This window comes from Pagrus major, chromosome 1, assembly GCF_040436345.1.
Source record: "Pagrus major chromosome 1, Pma_NU_1.0".
Taxonomy (NCBI): domain Eukaryota; kingdom Metazoa; phylum Chordata; class Actinopteri; order Spariformes; family Sparidae; genus Pagrus; species Pagrus major.
Window position 1 is genome coordinate 4,383,108 of NC_133215.1, and position 19,662 is coordinate 4,402,769.

The 19,662-nt window shown below is 41.8% G+C and overlaps 1 protein-coding gene across 1 annotated transcript; it reads left to right on the plus strand.

Moving 5' to 3' along the window:
• The first annotated feature begins 1,698 nt into the window (after positions 1-1,698).
• On the plus strand, positions 1,699-18,130 carry abcc10 (ATP-binding cassette, sub-family C (CFTR/MRP), member 10). The gene is made up of 22 exons (XM_073462849.1): positions 1,699-1,723; positions 2,222-2,435; positions 2,549-3,920; positions 4,071-4,298; positions 4,740-4,896; positions 5,448-5,596; positions 5,769-5,848; positions 6,066-6,237; positions 6,380-6,478; positions 6,712-6,901; positions 7,119-7,196; positions 7,419-7,607; positions 7,870-8,008; positions 8,334-8,526; positions 9,393-9,736; positions 9,851-10,020; positions 10,111-10,271; positions 10,687-10,940; positions 11,042-11,187; positions 12,118-12,215; positions 14,352-14,464; positions 14,651-18,130. The coding sequence occupies exons 1-22, from the start codon at positions 1,714-1,716 to the stop codon at positions 14,784-14,786; spliced, it is 4,692 nt and encodes a 1,563-aa protein (XP_073318950.1). The 5' UTR covers positions 1,699-1,713; the 3' UTR covers positions 14,787-18,130.
• Positions 18,131-19,662: the final 1,532 nt, after the last annotated feature.

Sequence of the window (19,662 nt, forward strand, 5' to 3'; positions counted from 1 at the left end):
CTGTGGTGTGTTCAATACTGTGACATACATGTTTTAATGGATGGTGCTGCCTCGCTAAAAAAAAAATATGTAACAACAACTTCTTTGACCAAAAAAAGCCAAAGTCAGATTTATTTTTTAAAGCACTTTGAAACAGTTTTCCTCAAAGTGCTTCACACGGGGGCAACAGATGACGTAAAGCTTAGGTGGCCAATATTTGGTGTATTTTTTCAAGAATGTGTCTGAAGACATGCGATGCCATTGGGACGGATAGACGGAGCCTGCTCATATTTATGTTTGTATTTCATGTCTGAATATGTAAATACAGTGTGTGTCTGGTAGACACAGTAAATGTAGGATATTAGAGAACAAAAGTTAAGCTGCCTAGTGTTGCGGTTGGCGCGGCCAGCCTTGAAGGAAGTGGACTTTGTACAGCGTGTAAGGAATAAAATATAATGTGACATTGTATAGCTTCATTCCTGCTTTGTATAAGACTTCTAGATCTTTTTTCTATTGAATTAAAGATGCCTTAGACAGCTGCACCCAGTATTTAAAGATGTTTTTTTTTTTTTTTCTGTCTAATTCCAGGTAACAACATTTGTAAAATTCCTTTTTTTGTGTTTTTAACTTATGTTACATGCTAATGTAATGTGCACTGATTTAAAGTCCCAGGTTCCAACAATTTGTAAATTTAATCTCGATTGTAATTAAAAAATATAATGAGATTTTTCCAAATTAAGACATTTCTATTGCTTGGTTTCCGTGAATTAGATGCTTCTCCTTCTCCAAGCCGATATGTCACATAATGTTCTGCAGCCAGTTGTTGTGTTTATCAGGAGAACCCAGAGAACCAGCAATTTATTTTTTAATTTGTATGAAGGTGCTAAAACATGAGGTTTGCTCCTTTTCTACAACCCCCCCACAATAAAGAACTTAAACTGCTCGCTGCTGCCGCCTTTATGTTTTTTTTTCTACTTTCATCTTGGGGTCAATTGTAGATAATAATACATAATTGTTAAATTTTAACATACCAGACGTTTCAAAGTCCTGGACCTACTTCCATTATGATCCTTGCTGTTTAAACAGTCCATTAACCTTCATCAAGACGGAGACAGGCATCCAATATCTAACATTAAGATCAAATAGAAATATTAAGCTAATGAACAATGAAATTGAAAGTTGACTAGCTTAAAAGTACTAATACCCCCAATTGAATGGCCTTGTTGCCTACAAAAATGAAGATGAAAGGTCCAGATATTTAAATTGTACTCAATTATGCTCATAAAAGTAAATAATTAGATTGTGTAGTAGTAGTAGTAAAAATTACAGACTTGAAAAATACCCAGGAAATGACTTAATTACAGTAATTAATTTGAGTGGTTGTAATTAGTTACTTCCACCTGTGGCTACTAAAACATCATTAGTGCTACTAAAGACATACTTTAAAGTGTACTTGACTGTATTGAGACATCATTAAGATGCACTTAAATATGTTTATGTACAACTTTTTGTACTAAAAATGTACTTTTTTCTACTTTAAGTATGTTCCAGTCCATTCTTAGATAACTGTTATCACACTCATATTAGAAATCTACTCATAAATCAATCAAAATGAGTTCAAAAGTTCAAGTTAGAATAAATACATTAAATATTTCTACATGGGACATTTATTTTGAAAAGCTCGTGGCTTGCTTGCGTCATCAGAAGTCGACAGGGGCTTTTCCTGGTAGCTGGATGACAGCCGGTAATATTTGAAGGTTTCTTATCTTGATTCCGTGACATTAGTGGTGTTGTTGAGTTATTTAAAGCACAAGATTGTCTCGTCGGTGTTTTATTTACATGCTAAGTGTGTTAGCATGGCAGTGCCGTGCGAACAAGCCGGACAGGTTAATATTTTGTTAGCTATGCTAGTTAGCTAGCCTCGTTTGTTTACATGAGTGAACTCAGCAGGTTACTTACGGTCAGGAAACCTCCCTGATATCTGGTTCTCAGTGGTCACAGGTAAGTGCTAAAACACATTTATGGTGGAAAACTAGTAAGACATGCCGGCGACAACCTGAAGTATAAAAGATATGAGATATCATACTTTCTTGTCTTGTTTTCCTTGTGTTTACTTCACTGTCACAAGTGATGCCTTCAGGCTCCTTTAGCTTGGATTATTTTGGCCTTCTTGTAAATTCTGCAGCTAGAAGAATAACTCTCATCTCTCTAACAGTCCTCTCATCCCTGACCTGCTCTTCAGGTATTTTCCAGAATGACAGCAGTCAAACAGGAGGAGTGATGAGGTACTTTGGGCCGGCCGAGCTGGTCGCAGGCCTCTGTCACACAGACGAGCAGGATCCTTTCCCCGTGTGGCAGGATGGACACATCAGCCCCTGTTTCAACCAGCTCGTCCTGGGGGCCCTGCCTCATGCAGGGATGGCCATTTTCAGTGCCTGCTACCTCGGCATGGCCAGGTGGGTCACACATGTCAGGAAAAACGTAGCGATCCCATTCACACGTTGGTCTGTACAGACAGTTTATACATGCATGAAATCTCTACCTCTGTAATAATGTTTCTGCTTCGTAGATGCAGCATCTTCCAGACGTCTCCTCCCTTTGGCTGGAGGCTCAGGTTGGTGTCGGCTCTGCTGGCTGCGCTGCTCTTCACAGCGGATGTCATCGTGGTGAGTCTCCTCCAGCAGGCGGACGTGTACCTGGACGTCTTCGCTGACGGCTGTGCCATCCTGGCCTGGCTGGTCCACTTCAGTGCCATCACGGTGCTCCAGAGGACTGCTTTCAGGAGAACCAGAGGACCTCCGCTGCTGCTGCTGCTGGTCCTTCTGTCCGTCCCAAATGTGGTCATCACCTTGATGATTTACTGTGACAGTCAGGAGTATTTACACCTCACACAACCTCTGAAAGTGGCACGTTTTGTGCTCGCCTCAGCCAGAACAGTCCCTCTCCTGGTTTATCTTCTGGCGTTTGCATTCCCCTGCATCAGTGATGCTGGATATACTTTGTACATCAATGCGGTGGATGGATCCCCTCTCATCTCAGAGATCACCGAGCCGGATACAGGGGAGATGGTGGCTGAGGACGGGAGCAGCTGTGTCTCGCGGCTCTTCTACCTGTGGCTGAATCCTCTCTTCAGACGAGGGCAGCGAGGGGAGCTGGACAGACCAGCTGATCTTTATCACCTCCCTCGGAAACTTCGGACTAATGTGGTTTGTCGATACTTCAACCAGTGCTGGGAAGCCTGCCGACGAGGGGTTGCAGTCAGTGACGGGCAGGATCAGTGGCCCAGTCCGGTCAGCAGAAACCTCCTGGGTGGCACCTGGAGTTCGCACCACCAGGAGGAACCACTGGAGCTGGAGGGTGATGTAGGACTGCTGAGGGTGCTGCACAAGGCGTTTGGGTTGCGTTTTTACATCCTTGGTGTGCTGAAGGTGTTGGTGAATGTGTTGAGCTTCGCAGGTCCCCTCCTCCTCAGCAGTCTGGTGAACTTCATGGAGGACGAGGGAGCTCCTGTCAGCACGGGTGCCTACTGCGCTCTGGGGCTCTTTGCCACCTCTCTTCTCACCTCCGTCCTCCAAAACATCTTCGTCTTCGAGGTCTCCAAGGTGGCGTTGGCGGCACGTGCAGCTCTCGTGTCGTCCATTTACAGCAAAGCCCTGCAGGTCAGCGGCAGCAGCCTGGCCAGCTTCACTCTGGGAGAGCTGGTGAACTTAATGACCACAGACTCCGACCGCGTGGTCAACTTCTTCAGGAGCTTCCACGAGCTGTGGAGCATGCCCTTCCAGTTTTGTATCACCCTCTACTTGCTGTACCTGCAGGTGGGTGTGGCCTTCCTCGGAGGGCTGGGTGTGGCGCTGCTGCTGCTGCCGTTCAACAGGTTCCTCGCTATCCGTATCCTTAGCAACAGCAAAGGCATGCTCAGGTGCAAGGACGACCGTGTTAAGGTGAGAACTTTATAAATATTACGGTTATCGTCAATATCGGCGTACCGTGACATCCTAAAATAAATATTAATGTAAAAGAGTTCCACTTATTCCTTGTTCATGCTGTATTAGCCCAAGAAAAACGTTGAGTTTCTTACTTTTCTCTCCCAGTTAATGACCGAGATCCTCTTCGGCATTCGGGTCATCAAGTTCTACAACTGGGAGCCTCATTTCACTCAGAAGGTCACTGACAGTCGTAAACAAGAGCTGTCCCACCTCAAAGCCATCAAGTACCTGGACGCCTTGTGTGTTTACACCTGGGCCGCTCTGCCCGTGGTCATCTCCATCCTCACCTTCGTCACCTACGTGCTGCTGGGACACCAGCTGACTGCAGCCAAGGTGGGGAAGCTTTTCTCGACGCTTTGAGATGTAACTTTATTGTGTGTTGATGTGAACGGAGCTGCGAGGAAGTGTGGAGATTTGAGGGAGCGTTTTGTTTATAACAGCAGCTTTAAGGCTTAAAAACTCTTTTCACATGAGAAAAAAGAGCTAACACTGTTTTATATGCAGCTTCTTCAAGTTTTTACCTCGATGATGAGCAGGAGTGAATGAGTTTTTCAAAATAAAAGCTTAGTAATAATCTGTACCATTCTATCTCCAGTTGAGGATTTGAACCCCTTATTCTGTGGTGTTGAATTAAAACTGTCAGCTCTTCACGGTGTGTGATCGAATGTAAGGAAGGGTTCTTGCAGCCTGTTTTTTTTCCTCTTTTTGCAGGTTGTTTTTATGTTTGATGACTCAATGAAGTCCAGACTCAGCAGTAAATGTTCTTCCCTGCAGGTGTTCACCACGCTGGCTCTGGTGGGAATGTTGGTCGTCCCACTCAACGCTTTCCCCTGGGTGCTCAACGGCATCCTGGAGGCCAAAGTCTCTCTGGATCGAATCCAGCGCTTCTTCAAACTGACCAACCAGGACCTGCAGGCGTACTACGCTCTGGGTAGGCTGCTGCTTTGATGTTTGTGTGTGAAGGTGGATGAGTTTAAAAACAGGTCACAGACAGTTTTTATCTGGTCACATTTGGTCGACTCTGTCAAGGAAAGAGCAGATTTTTCTGAATGTTTAAAATAAACTCTCTAGCCACAAAACTATTTGTGTGAACATGAAGTTTCACAGTTTAATTTTATTCACAACTTGTAAGAAAGATATGGGTCACCATAAACAGAACTCTTGTTCTAAATGTTATCATTTAAAGATAAAATATGTAAGAATTCTGCATCAAAATGTCTAAAAATGATTAGACCTTTGTTATATGTTTTGTTGAGTTGTGTACTTTCATCATAAAGTGCGCTCAAGGTAACGGTGCGTTATATTTGATCGCCTGTTGCTGTAACTTCCAGGAGAGAGTCAGAGAGTGAATGAGATGAAACATAACATGCAGCCGCGCAATCGATCAATAAATCCTTCTTATTCCTCTACAACAAAACTAAGTGAATATATATATAATAATATCTATTTCCACTGCGATTAAACCTTCCATATGTGTCTTAGTGTCTCCTGAAGACAGTCAGACGTCTGTCCTGTTGAACCAGGGGACATTTTCCTGGCAGGGGCCCGACAGTCCCAAAGAGGGGGAAACTGAACGTGGAGCTGCTAAAGGGAGTCTGCTGCTGCACAGCCTCAATCTACACATCACCAAGGTACGAGCCGTCTGTCAACACATAACATATCTGTGATTTACTTACTTACAGAGTTCTAGCTGAACCAGTGCAGAGGAGTGAAGTTAAAAGTCAAGTTTGAGTTAAAGATCTTTTTTTTCCATCTTAAAGTTGGAGCGAGCAGTAACAGTGTTGACTTCTGGTTCTGGTTCAGGGCTCTCTGGTCGTTGTGGTGGGGAAGGTCGGCTGTGGGAAGAGTTCCTTACTGGCTGCTGTTACTGGAGAACTCAGCAGGTAAACCACCTCTGAAACTTAAAATATTAGGTTTGTTTGCATTGTGGAGAAGTTCAGGGAATTTCAGCTGCTGATCTTCGTCCATTTTTGTCCTTCAAGCTACTTTAGATGAGGAGATAATACAACTTCAAGGTCGTCGAAGAGAAGAAATGATCACAGTGTTTGATGTTGTGTTCAGACGAGATTGAATAATCAGTCTTTGCTCCTGTCTGTGCAGGCTGAGTGGAGTCGTATATGTTGCAGACAGAGAGGTCGGCTTCGGTCTGGCTGCTCAGGAGCCGTGGATCCAGCATGCATCAGTACGGGACAACATCCTGTTTGGCAAAGCGTACGATCACACCTTCTATCAGGCTGTGATCGAGGCCTGCGCTCTCTCAGACGACCTCAACGTATGACCACTACCCTCTTTTACGTCTGTTTCTTCTCCTGCCTTTGTATTTCTTTCCTTAAGTGTCTCTACATATCACTGTGAGCGCTGACTGTTAGAGATCCTTTGGGTTGGACACTAAACCTTCTTCAATGCGTCTTCAGGTTTTGCCGAAAGGTGACAAGACAGAAGTGGGAGAGAACGGAGTGACTCTGAGCGGAGGACAGAAGGCTCGACTGGCCCTCGCCAGAGCTGTTTACATGGTCAGTCCTCTGCACAAACCTGCCAACTGCTTATAGCACAGAGTCTGCAGGAAAACGCTGACAAAGGATAAGATCATTGCAGAATTTTACTTTAACATGTATTTATTTCTGTTTTGTTAATCTTTAAAAGTAGTAGAAGCTTAGATACACATGTGTATGAACCAGAAAAAACACAGTTTAACCAGCAGGTGTTTCGTGTGCTTTCATTTCTCTGCCTGACCTCACCGCCTCAGGATAAAGACATCTACCTCCTCGATGATCCGTTGGCGGCGGTCGATACTGACGTGGCCGAACACCTCATGAAGAAATGTATCACAGAGCTCCTCAAGGGAAAGACCAGAATCCTTTGCACGCACCGCTTAGAGTTTGTGTACAAAGCCGACCTGGTCGTCCTCATGGACAACGGAACGATCGTCAGGACAGGTAGAAACTAAAATCTGCATCAGACAGGTGGAAACGTCACATGTAGTTGTCATTATATGAAGTACTGACTATTTATTGTTTGTCATGAATTAAAGAGGACTTAATGTCTGTTATTTCAACCATTACATTACATTATTCTGTATTTAGTCTGCAAACACAATCGTTTTAGAAGACAAGACCTTTTTTATACCTTCACTGTCTCTTTGCTGTTAAACAGGCACAGCGGCAGAAATCCTTCCTCTGGTCGAGGCAGTGCCGAAAAAACAAAAGAATGACCACAACATGAAAGAGAAAGGTACGTTCACCTCGACTTATAACATATTATGTATGTTAATGTTTGAATAAGTAACTGAAACATACTGACGTCCTCTTTGTAATTAAAATCAACTCTTTTCACTTGTCTTATTGCAGCTGGCTCTGTTATTCTGGGTCAAATCTCCAGTGATGTCTTTCAGCTGTAGTTTGCTCTAGCTTTGCTGAAAACATTATCTTCATGTCTCTTCTTGGTTCTGACCAGACAGCGCCGAGCAGGAGGAAGAGGATCCAGGTTTGCCTCCTGATCTGTGTGTGGATGATGACCCGGACCAGTCGGGGGCGGAGCAGAAGCAGGCGGGCGGACTGTCGTGGAGAGTTTACCAGACCTACTGGGCTGCTGTGGGCGGAGTGCTGGCTGCTTCCATCCTGATGTCTCTGCTCCTCATGCAAGGTTTGGATCGACTGCTTTAATCTAGTCATTCATATGAAAGACGTTGTTTTTTGTTTATATCAAAGGTTTGTCTCCAAGGAAGAAGTAGATCCAAGTGATCAGCAATCAAACGCAAACAGATGTTACAGGATCACCAGGAAGCGATCGCTGCAGCCTCGAGGGGCTTTAGACTGTAGATTTGTCACCAGACTTCACTGTATTTCATCTAACAAAGCAGAAAAATTAACACTTTTCCTGCCGTTGTGGTGTTTTTGTGCTTCAGCCTCTAGGAACGTCTCTGACTGGTGGCTCTCTCACTGGATCTCAGAGCTGAAAAACAACGGTTCCTCGAGAACGAATGGTTCTACCTCAGCTGCCTTCAGCTCGCCTCACCTGCTGCTCTTCTCACCTGGAGGGTTAATGTAAGTTGTTTAATTGAATAAAAAGTAATTAGGTTTTGTGGAGTCAAGTTGCCAAACCAAAGGAATTGGATGCACATTCAAGTCAATTTTAAATAAACAAGTACTTAATTAAATAAATAGGCCTCAGAAACTTATTTACTTACTATTTTTTACTTACTTGGGATAAAAAAAATTAACAGTTATGATAATTTTTACAAATTAACTAAAAAAAGGCAAGAATAGAAAAATAAAAGTAGGTGTTTTTATGTATTTTGAGGTCAGCCTGTTGTTTTAATAATAAATGAAGTAATCAGGTCAATAAACTAAACATTCACATCTACTTCAGGTCTTTTCCGTCCTCTTCAGTACAAACCTTCCCTTCGAACATGAGCTCCGACGTCCAGTTCTACCTGACAGTGTACACCTCCATTGCCGTGGCCAACACCGTCTTCACCGCCCTGCGAGCCTTCCTCTTTGCCTACGGAGTCGTCTGTGCTGCCACGTTCATCCACAAAAGGCTTCTGGACCGGGTCCTGAAGGTGCGTCATCTGAGCTTCGTGCCCTCAAGCAACTGTCATTCTCCGCGGGCCGCCAGCGAGAGCCGAGCCGAGTCGAGCAGATTGAGTGTTTGTCATGTTTGGCAGCAGTAGATGAGGGTTAGAGCACCAGGCTGCTGACTGAACGGCTGCCAGGATGAAACTCTACACTAACTGATGAGAGGATGTTAATTATCCTCAAACACCTTTAAATGTGATGCTCACACTGCTTGACTAAGACACAAGATGAATATTTTGGGTAACGTAGCTTAGTAGACAGACTGCAAACAGGGGAAAACGGCTAAACTGTCTCTGTCTAAAAGTAAAGTCCACCTCAACATAAAATCCAACATGTGACATCTTGTTTGCTTGAAAACAACTTTTCAACCTTTGCACAGAGCCGAGCTCGCTGTCTCTGCTTGTTTCAGTCTCAATGCTAAGCTAAAGGATCCATCTCATCGCTGAAAGCAAATAATTCTTGGCAAGAAAACAAAAAAAAATTCATCAGAAAAAGTTGAACTATTCCTTTAAAGATCTAATAAATAATATGTTTGCATTTAAATGAATCAGATGTCTAATCTCTGAAGCTCTGTGGAGCTTTTTAGCCTCTCGTAGCATATAAGCTTATGCTTGTGGCACTGAGAGAAGTGACCAGTTCAGTTAAGTTGCAGGCAGTAAAACCAAAACAATGAGCTGAAAGATGCTAAAAAGCTCTCTGTGACTGAGGGGGATTGCAGAGTCGTGTGATCAATTGTAGATATAAAAAAATAAATGATAGAGCAGCTTTAAGAAGACATTTTGTTTCATCTTTACCTCCCTATTTTAATTTGAAACTTGCCTCTTCACTTCCTGCCTCCATCCTCCTGTAGGCCACCATGACCTTCTTCGACACCACCCCGATGGGTCGCGTTCTCAACCGCTTTTCTTCGGACGTGTACAACGTGGACGACAAGCTGCCGTTCATCCTGAACATCCTGCTCGCCACCGCGTTCAACCTGCTGGGCATGCTGGTGATAATAAGCTACAGCCTCCCCTGGGTCCTAGTGCCGCTGCTGCCCCTGGCTCTGTTCTACTACCGCACGCAGCGCTTTTACCGACACACGTCTCGGGAGCTGAAGCGCCTGTACAGCCTGACTCTGTCGCCCGTCTACTCGCACTTCTCCGAGACGCTGACCGGGCTCGGAACCATCCGGGCCAGCGGCAGCTCTGCCAGGTGAGAAAATGTACAATAACGATACAGAATATAAACTACAGATGCTCTAACCATCGTTTCACTGTCAGTCAGAGTGTTTCTCTTCACACCAGGCTAAAGGTTTTGTTGTTCCAGGTTTGTGGAGGAGAACGCCAGGCGTCTGGAGCAGAACCAACGCTGCCTGTTTCTTAGCAACGCCGCCACGCAGTGGTTGGACATCCGGCTGCAGCTGATTGGTGTTTCTGTGGTGACCGGCCTCGGGGTGATTGCTGTCGTCCAACACCAGTATAATTCTGTCGATCCAGGTGAGTCCACAGCTGAGTTTGGTGGCTGTGCACCAGTACACGAGACGGTCTCTTTCCTTACTGTGTGTTGCTGGCTGTGGTCCTCGTCAGGTCTGGTGGGTCTGTCGCTGTCCTACGCCCTGTCCATCACGATGCTGCTGTCCGGCCTCATATCCAACTTCACCGAGACTGAGATGCAGCTGGTGAGTGTGGAGAGAACTGAGGAGTACTCCACCGGCCTTCCCATCGAGCCGCAGCAGCTGAACACACAGGTGAGACCAGCTGCTGCGCTGACACCGACACAGCAGCAGTTATAGAGCAGGTGTGGTGGAGAACGTGAATACAGAGCGCTGGTTTCCAACTGGTCTTGGTCCAGGGATGAGATCTTAGTCCACACATAGACCAACTTTAACTATATTGGATTAACTCCTATTCATCCAACCAATGTGCTGCCCCCTTTAATGATCCATTTATTAGGATTTAGTGGCATCTAGTGGTGAACTTGGAAAACAACAGCTGTTGTCTCATGATGAAGACACAATTAACTCATGATCTCAATAAAAGAGGAAGTATTGCAGCAAAAAAACTAATATAAAAACAAAACCTTTAAACAATTGCACTAAAATGTGTCTTGTCATTGTTGTTCCTTCACTTTTTTCACTTCCTCCTCTCTGCTTTCAACACCAGCTGCCGCCGGCGTGGCCCGACCAGGGCTGGCTGGAGTTTCGTGCCGTGGTTTTGACCTACAGGGACGGTCTCCCTAACGCTCTGGACGGGGTGAGCATGGTGGTGCGACCTGGAGAGAAGGTGGGCATCGTGGGACGTACGGGCTCCGGCAAGTCCACCCTGTTCCTGGCCCTGTTCCGTATGGTGGAGCTGAACCAGGGTCAGATTCTCCTGGACGGGCTGGACATCAGCACCGTGGGCCTGGCTCAGCTCAGGTATGAGTGATATCATGACAACACTTAAAAAGTATAATAAAAGCTGTTGGTAACAGGTCAGAGTTGACACTTGTTGTGTGTTGTGGTGGCGCCCTCTGCAGGTCGAGTCTGGCTATTATTCCTCAGGACCCCTTCCTGTTCAGCGGGACCATCAGGGAGAATCTGGACCCATGTGGACGAAACCCAGACCAGCAGCTGCTGGACGTGCTGGACCAGTGCCACCTCAGCTCTGTGGTCGACAGGATGGGTGAGATGCCGACACAGAGGAGATTAAAACGTTATGAGGAAGTTTGTAATGAAGCGAGACGAGGAGACGAGATGACTCAGTGAAATAATGAGGAACACAGAGATGCTTGTTCAGCCAGGGTGTGTCGGCTTTGACTTCAGCCACCTGACCAGAGCGTTTTAATACTCACTACACCTTCATCATTCCTGTCTGGTCACGTGACCAGCAACAGGACGTTTGATTTAAAACATCAGGTGATCTGAACGAGTAAATCTACCACATTGTTTAATATCCAATCACCCATCTGTTGTCAGTGTACATAAAAATAAGCTCAGTGAAGGTATGAGCTACTTTTCATCTTCCCCCTCTCTCTCATGTGTTTTTATTTATCTTGGCTGTTTGAAAGGAAGCTCTCTATAAATGTGATGGGATTTAGTTTCACTGTGCACTCGAGGTGTCATTATTCCCCAAATCCATGATTGACACAACTATCAGTCCCTTTTTTATAATTAGGGGTATTTTATAACAACAGCTTGACTTTATCCTGGTGGCTTTTCACAAAAAAATTCCACCTTCAGTGATTGAACAATGAATCACAAAAGGAAGAAATTAGATTTGTTCAAAGTTCGGTTTCTCAAAATCTGTCCAGAGTAAACCCTCTTCACAAACAATCAATCAATAAAGGATCTCTGAAAAATTAAATAAACCCAACATCTCTGTCACTGCAGCTGTTAGCTGTTAGCTGTGTCGTCTTCAAAGTGATTTATTTTTCCTTTGTTTTCATTCGGATTGAAACTGAAGCATGCTTCCTCTGCAGCTTTCCTGAGAAATAGTGTCACTTCACACAGTTTCATCCAAAAAACTTTCAAAGTGATGCATCAGCACATATTAGAAATGATGACATCACATCCAGACGACCTCTCTGATGTGTTGCGTGTGTTTGTGTGTCAGGTGGTCTGGACGCTGAGGTTGGTGAGAGAGGAAAATGCTTCTCCGTGGGACAGAGACAGCTGCTGTGTCTGGCCAGAGCTCTGCTGACCCAGGCCAAGGTGAGACCTCAGCTGTGTTATTATACTGAAACTCACCTGAGTGCATTTAATATGGACGCAGCTGCTGGGTCTGAAGAGTGAAGCCAATGTAGGAGTGTGTCATAAAGATTGTATGTAAGCTTGTAAGACAATAAGCCACTTGACTTATTACCTCAGAAAACAGTTTGCTAATGAGTTTATGGTCTCAGTCTCTAGTTTCAAGTCTTCTTCAACACACCTGGATGTTCATTTTGTAAATTATGGTCCCGTTTAGAGTAAAATTGACTTTGCTCTTTGACAAGTCGCTACCACACCAGATCTAATCAGGATATTCTCCCCAGTTCCACCCTCTCGTCCACATACGGTCACTTCTGGCTCCAAAAAAAACAAGATGGCGACGTCTGTAATGCCAGAGCTCCTCGCAGCACTCCACAGCTGCTAACGTTTAGCTCACCTGGGTGCAGCTCAGCAGTTCAAACAAATCAAACGGGCGCTCTGAAAAGCACAAATCCAAAAGCAAACACTCGTCGAGCAACTACTTTGTCAGAAATACAACAGAAAATCAAATAGTGTTTCTGTTTACAGTCAAACCACTGCCTTCCATCCCGCCATGAGCTGACCACGATCTGATTTCATGCAGTGAGAGTAGTTTTCCACTCTACAGCAGAGCTAGTTCACTCCATGAAGAGTTGCAGGATGTCATCTGTATAAATAATGGGTTTAAATAAAGTTTATTATGTATAAAGTTTTGAAGCTTCAAACTGTTTGCCTTGTTTTGTGCAGCTGTCAGTGTGAACAGCACCAGTTAAATGCTTTTACTGTGAAGGTTAGCATTAGCAGTAAAAAAAGAGTGGAGATTAACCTGTGAGGCTGAAATCGGTGAGATAAATGAACAAACAGTGTCTCAGGATTACATGCTGTGATTCCCTCGGGTGTTTGAGGCCAGTTAATTATTATTAAATATTGTAACTGAATGTGCGGCCACACCTTTACCTGATGAGCAGCTCTATTTTTATGACACTGTGTTTGTTTGTTCTCACCATGAGAACCTGATGACACTTAACTTTTTAAAACCTTTTAGACTGACGGTCACACACAGCACACTTTTAAACTTCAAAACACTGTTTCTTTACTCTGATTGACTGTTTAACCCAGTGCAGTAACCCTGCTATTATTGATTTTCACTGAACTGAAATATGAAATGCTCTTTGTGTCAGAGAGCGCTTCGCCTGCCTCCCTCTTATCATCACTCCCAGTAATTCCTGCTCTGTTTCTAATGGAAACACTGAGCTCAGGGCCCCTGTTCACAAACACTCTGAGAATCCTCTCAGAGAACGAGCTAAAAAGTGATAAAGGAAACATTATTGAGCAACTCTGAGCGAGGAAAGGACAGAAACTTTAATCTCAATGAGGAGGCGTGGTTGAGCACGTTGCTAGGTGTGGCACATTTTTTTCCAACGTTGTGATTGGCTGAACAACAAAAGAAATAAAAAATAATGGACTGTAAACAACGTTGAACAGCTGTGTTGGATAAACTGAAGCCATTCAGTGAAAGAAGTCTACAAAATGTTTGAAAACAGACCTACATGCAAAGTAACCTCTTTACATGTTGATATTTATTTGCCTACATGTCGTCACCATGCTGGTGATTTTAATGGACCTGCTTAATCTATCTGATATTGATCTATGATCATTCTGTTGATGGAAGACTGCAATAGAAACTGTTGTTGTATTTTTTGTTTATTTTTAGTTAAGTTAGTGGTTTTTAAAAAAACAAAAACAAAACATTTTTAGGTTTTTTTAAACATGTTTACAGGTTTTTTATTTCATTTTTTTTTAACATTTGTGTTTAACATGTTTACAGGTTGTTGTTTTTTTTTTTTTTCAGTTTTTCAAAAACATTTTTACAGTTTTTTTAAAAAACATTTTACTTTTTCTCAAAAAAACATTTGTACTTTTTTCAAAAAGATTTTTACATTTTTTAAAAAACTTTTTTTTTTTTTTTTTTTTTATTAGTCCTAATTTTAAGGAAAAATTCTTAACAAACATCATAATTCTAAGAGTTTCATCACAAGGAGAAACCTCTTACCAGGAAGCTTTATGAACACAGCCCCTGAACACAACACTGGAATATAAGACTGTTTTCCCGTCCTGTAGCTCCTGTGTATCGATGAAGCCACAGCCAGCGTGGACCAGAAGACGGACAAACTGCTGCAACAAACCATCAGAGAGAAGTTTCATGACAAGACCGTCCTCACTATCGCACACAGGTAAAAGAGCTCCTGTTGGAATTATCTTTGAAAAAATCAGTTTCCAATCCTGTCAGATTTTCAGACTGATTTTGCATAATGACGTGCTGTTGTTTTCTAGTCTTCATCTAAACCGTCATCTAATGTGGAAATGAAACCTTTAATTTAAACTCTTGACTCATTCTTCATTCTTTGTTTTGTCGTCAGGATCAACACCATCATGGACTGTGACCGGGTGCTGGTGATGCATGCTGGGAAGGTGGCGGAGTTTGACACCCCGGCTGCTCTCTGCCAAACTGACCAGTCCATCTTCCACCGGCTGGTCGGTTCGAGAGGAGAGTGAGAGGGCGAAAACAAAAAGACACTCGAAGGAGGAAATCTAAAGATTTATTTTTATATTGTATTCTGAGAAATCGCTGCCTTTTTCAGAACCGTGCTGCTGAAAAACACTTTCACAGAAAACACACGCTCTTCTTCTGTCGAGCAGAGAAGCTCCAGGATAATGTGCTTTATCTGAACCAGCAGTTTGGACGTTCTGGCATTTAGTTTCTTTCAATAGGTGATTTTAATGCTGAAGCAGCATTAATTAAAATGTTCCTGAATTCATGAATGTTGAGTTAAAACTACATTTCCCTGAAATTACTTTTTTTTCCCTGTTTCATTGTATTTTCTTAACAATGAAGCAATACATTTGAAAATGGTAGATTAACAGTTTTTACTGCTAAGATTTGTTTTAATTTATTACTACAAGCTGTTATATACTGTTGTATACTCAACCAGTACAACGTCACCTGACATCATGTATTGTTTTGCTGTGAAGCTCCAGAAATGTTTTGTGGACTACGAGACTTCACCTGACTTTCATCAACATGGAGGGAGGAGATGATGACTGAACTTACATTTTTGAGTAAACTGTTCCTTTGAAATGTGAAAGGGAAGAAATATAAAATGCACACTCACTACTGAATCTTAGACTGTGGAAATCATTTTGGAGCCACACAATGCTTTGTACTCGCTTTTTCACATTTGCAGTATTACTCTCTGGTCACTTTACAATAATCAGATAGTTTTCCTGTACTTACAGTTATATGGTTAGTTGTTTTTTTTTTTTTATGTACATTGAGTTTTATATGAAGGTCTAAAATGTTGGAACAAAATGGATTTAGGGTAAGTTACCTGACCCTAGATCTGCTTGAGCCACCTCAGCTCCGAGGAACATCGAGTAAGCAATATTCTGAAAATCACGAGTCAGATTTTCGTGTCAGTCACAGCACAGAGAACGCTAAGTTTAATCATTTATCTGTGTAACTTTATTTTACAGGGGGTTGTATAAATTATGACAAAAATATGTTTTTGGTGTTCCTCAGGGAAGTTGTTTGGGTCCCCTACGGTTTTTGTTGTACGTAAGTTCCTCTGGGGATTTTTTTGAAACACTGTATGCTGATGATGAACGATTCTACATTTGTGTTGAGTTGAGTTTTGTCCAGTTGTGTCTGTCTGTAGGCACTTAATAAATTATTTTTCATAAGTTCTTTTTTCAGGAAATGTTAGTTTTTTGTTAGCATTCATTAGCATTACCATAGAATTTCCTTATAGTTTCTTGAAACATAAAAGACCTGTGCTCAGCTGTGCTCCTAAATTTTCTCCACTCGGGAACATTTTTATCAAAAGATAGTAGAAAAACCAGAAAGCATTTTCACTGAACACTTCTGTACTTCTGCTTCATATTTCTTTATTTTTATTTTATCTAATTAATGACAGTTTTCTCTTTTTAATCAATATGATATTCTCATGAATGTTCAGAGCTTCATTCATAAAGTTCATCATCATTGGCACATTATTGCAAAAGATCACAAGGTCAGAGGTTTTGACCGGGACTTTTGAATTTTAAACCTGGGTTATGTCTTTGTCATTTTGTTTTTTGTTTCCTATTCTGTTCATCAAACCAAAAATATATTTTTTACTAAGAGTGTGTTTTTGTAAAAAAAAAAAAAAAGTACAAGAACTTTGTATAACCAGAGGGAATGTTTTCAGAATGAATTATCGATCTTCTCTGTAAATGTGGTTGTGGTTATACTTTCTGTTCATCCGTTACAAACTGTCATGACTTTATTTACTTGTGTCATATCTTTTCAAACTTGTTTGCTGTATTTGGATGTTTGAGGGACAAACAGTATGTGAACTAGAGCTGCAACTGATAATTTTGTTTATCATCGATTGAGCTTTTATTTTCTCGATTAATGGTCTGGTTTATCGTGATAGATCGGTATAGATGATAATGATGATATTGAAAGTGGCAACTGACAATTTCCCCCCCTAGCGTTTCCAAGTATGATTGTATTATTGTTGGCGTCACTGTTGCGAAGACAAATGGATTGTTTCTGTTTTCTCAGAGGCATCAATAAGAAAAACAAAAGGACAAAACTTGAGTTTATTCAATCATTTAGTCAGTGATAGAAAAGGATCGCCAGTCAGCAAGGTTTAAAGGGAACCAATCTAAACGCTGATGGTTTCATTATTTTATATTTATTACATTGTGCAGTCAACATTTACTTCATAATACTATGTTAAGCGGAAAACTTGTCTATTGCCAGCTTAAAAGTGAAATATGGATATCATGTTAATAATACACATATGATAATAATGTGCATATAGTTCAGCATACATTCATAAATTAACTAAAGTGATCAACAGAATAGAAGACTTCTGTTTATTGTCTTGCAGAGATATCTACTGCACATAGCATGCTAACCAGCTAGCCTCAGGCCTGGAAAACCGCTTTTCCCCCAGATGTGTAAACACCAACAGTCCCCAAGTAGTCAGGCTAGCTGCACAGCTAACTAAGCTAGCAGGCTAATAGTAGCTACAATCATGGATGTATAAACAGAATACAGTTAGCAGTAGTTAGCAGTTCTTATTGTACTTTTTAATGTTGGTCGCCACCCACCATAATACAGAAAAGAGAAGAAGAAGAAGAAGAAGACAGTAACAAGTAGGGATGTGCATTTCAAGCACAACAGGCTAGTCGATAGTCACCAGGAACCATTCGACAATTATTCAATTATTAGAGTATCTGCTGTTTGATATAGTGATATAAAGATATTTTTTCAGACAACATCATAGTCGCATGAACCCTTCGAATTTTTCTAATATAACAACTGTTCAAATATTCGAAAAGGAGACACAAGTTAGCTCACCAGTGTGGGAGTTTTTTTGATTCCGTAAAAGCTAAAAATTTGACTGATAACATTATTTTTTCTCTCCAAAGTTTCTATAGATATCACAATAATATTGTTGAATGCATGAATGCTTTTGACCTCAATAATCCTGTTGTGGAAATCTGTCGTCCTGACAGCTCTAGTTCAGGTACAACTTAAGGAAAAAGGGAAAATGCCACTCACTGTAAATGAAGACACCCCCAAAATATTACATTTAGTTTGACTTAAGATCAAGAAAAGAAACAAATTCTCATGTTTGCAAACCTGAAACCATCAAATATTTTGTATTTTTGCTTGAAAATTGATGCAAACAGTTGATGGATTATCAAAATAGATGTTTCGATCGACTGATTGTTGCAGCTGTAATGTAAATTTGAATTCAAATATTGATGTAAAGATCAAATTGTGTCCTTCTTTGAATGTACCAACAGTATCGCTACATGCATTAAACAACATCCGAGCCACTGAACTGGACTTGATCTGTATGCAATGTGGTGATATGTTTAAAATATTTACATCTAAATGTCAAATCTTTTGGGAAGGATTTATTTCAGTTAACTTTTTTTTTTTTTCTTTTGTAAGCACTGTAGGGATTGAGCTTTAATAAATAAGTCCGATTTGTTTGTAATAAACTTTGTTGTTGTTTTATTTCTGCAGGTTTGCCTGAGAACAGAGTTGTTCTTATGTAACGTCAGAGCCACAGCCTTCCAGGTACAATTACATAATGACTGTGTGAATACCACTCAATCTGTCTTTTCTTTTCCACCCAGATCTCAGACCGCAGTCTCTGGGGCCAACAGGTGACTGTAATCAGAGTGACTCACGCAGTGAACGCCTGCCGCTCCCTTGGCTCAGGTCAGCATTTTTCTCATGTTAACAAACTTCTCATGTTGTTTCGGGGAGTGTTTGGTCTATGTTTTTTATGCTCTGTATCGGTTCCTGAAAGTGAGTTTAATCCTGGGTTTAATATACACACATATATATATGAGTGAGTGTGTGTATTTACACTGCATATGTGTTCATGTGGGAAAAGATGCGTTGACGTTTGAGGAGAAGCGCGTCAGAGACTCGAGATGTGATCTTGCCTCTGGGGGTGTGTGTTTGTGTTTGTATGCATATGAGCCGCGGGCGTGTGGTAGTCAGGGTGTGTTTGCAGCAGGGTGTGTGATGTGACTGCGTGTGTGAGTGTTTATGTCTTGACAGTTGATGGAGGTGGGACGTTTAAAGTGGAACCTGTTTGTCTGCTTCGAGTCAAGTATTCGTCCACCTGAGCGACGCGCCTCTCCTCAGTCGCAGCCTGCAGAGCAAACAGCATGGACTGACTGAACTCTGAGCTGGAACTCTTCGACACAACTTCAACAACACTGAGGCCAGAACAGCTGCCCGATGGACCCCGAGGTCAGTTTGATTTATGAGGTTTGTTTCCAGCTGTGGGCTCCATTCTGTGTGGTGTCTGCTCCTTGAGGTGGCAGGTGTTGGGCAAGTTTCAGGTGCCGTCATCCAGGTAGTTTCTGTCAAGTCTCGGTAGCACTTTATGATAACCATCATTAAGATTTAGTTAATTTAACTGTGAGGTTTTATAAACTTCTGTTGCAACTTTACAAGAAACAGTTGCTTAATAAATAGTTTGTTAAGAGTGAAAAAACTAATTACTAAAGCTGAATTAATTATACATTTACCATCTTTTAATGCAGGTTATCATAAAGTGTTATCATGAACTCTCAGTGCATCATGTTCAGCATGTTTCTTTTCATTTTTTGCACAAAGCTTTCTGTTCCTCCACTATCATAATTACATTTTTCTAAAAAAAATAGAACAAATCTTATTTTTTCAATTTAAAAAGTCATGTCAGCTCATTTCAATGAACTTGCATTGCTTACACTGCACGTCGATGTGTGTATCCTATTATTATTATTATTATTAGACTAGACTATAAATGTACTGATGGCTCACACTGATGTGTTGCTAATGAAACAAAACTGACCTGATAAGCACTTTATA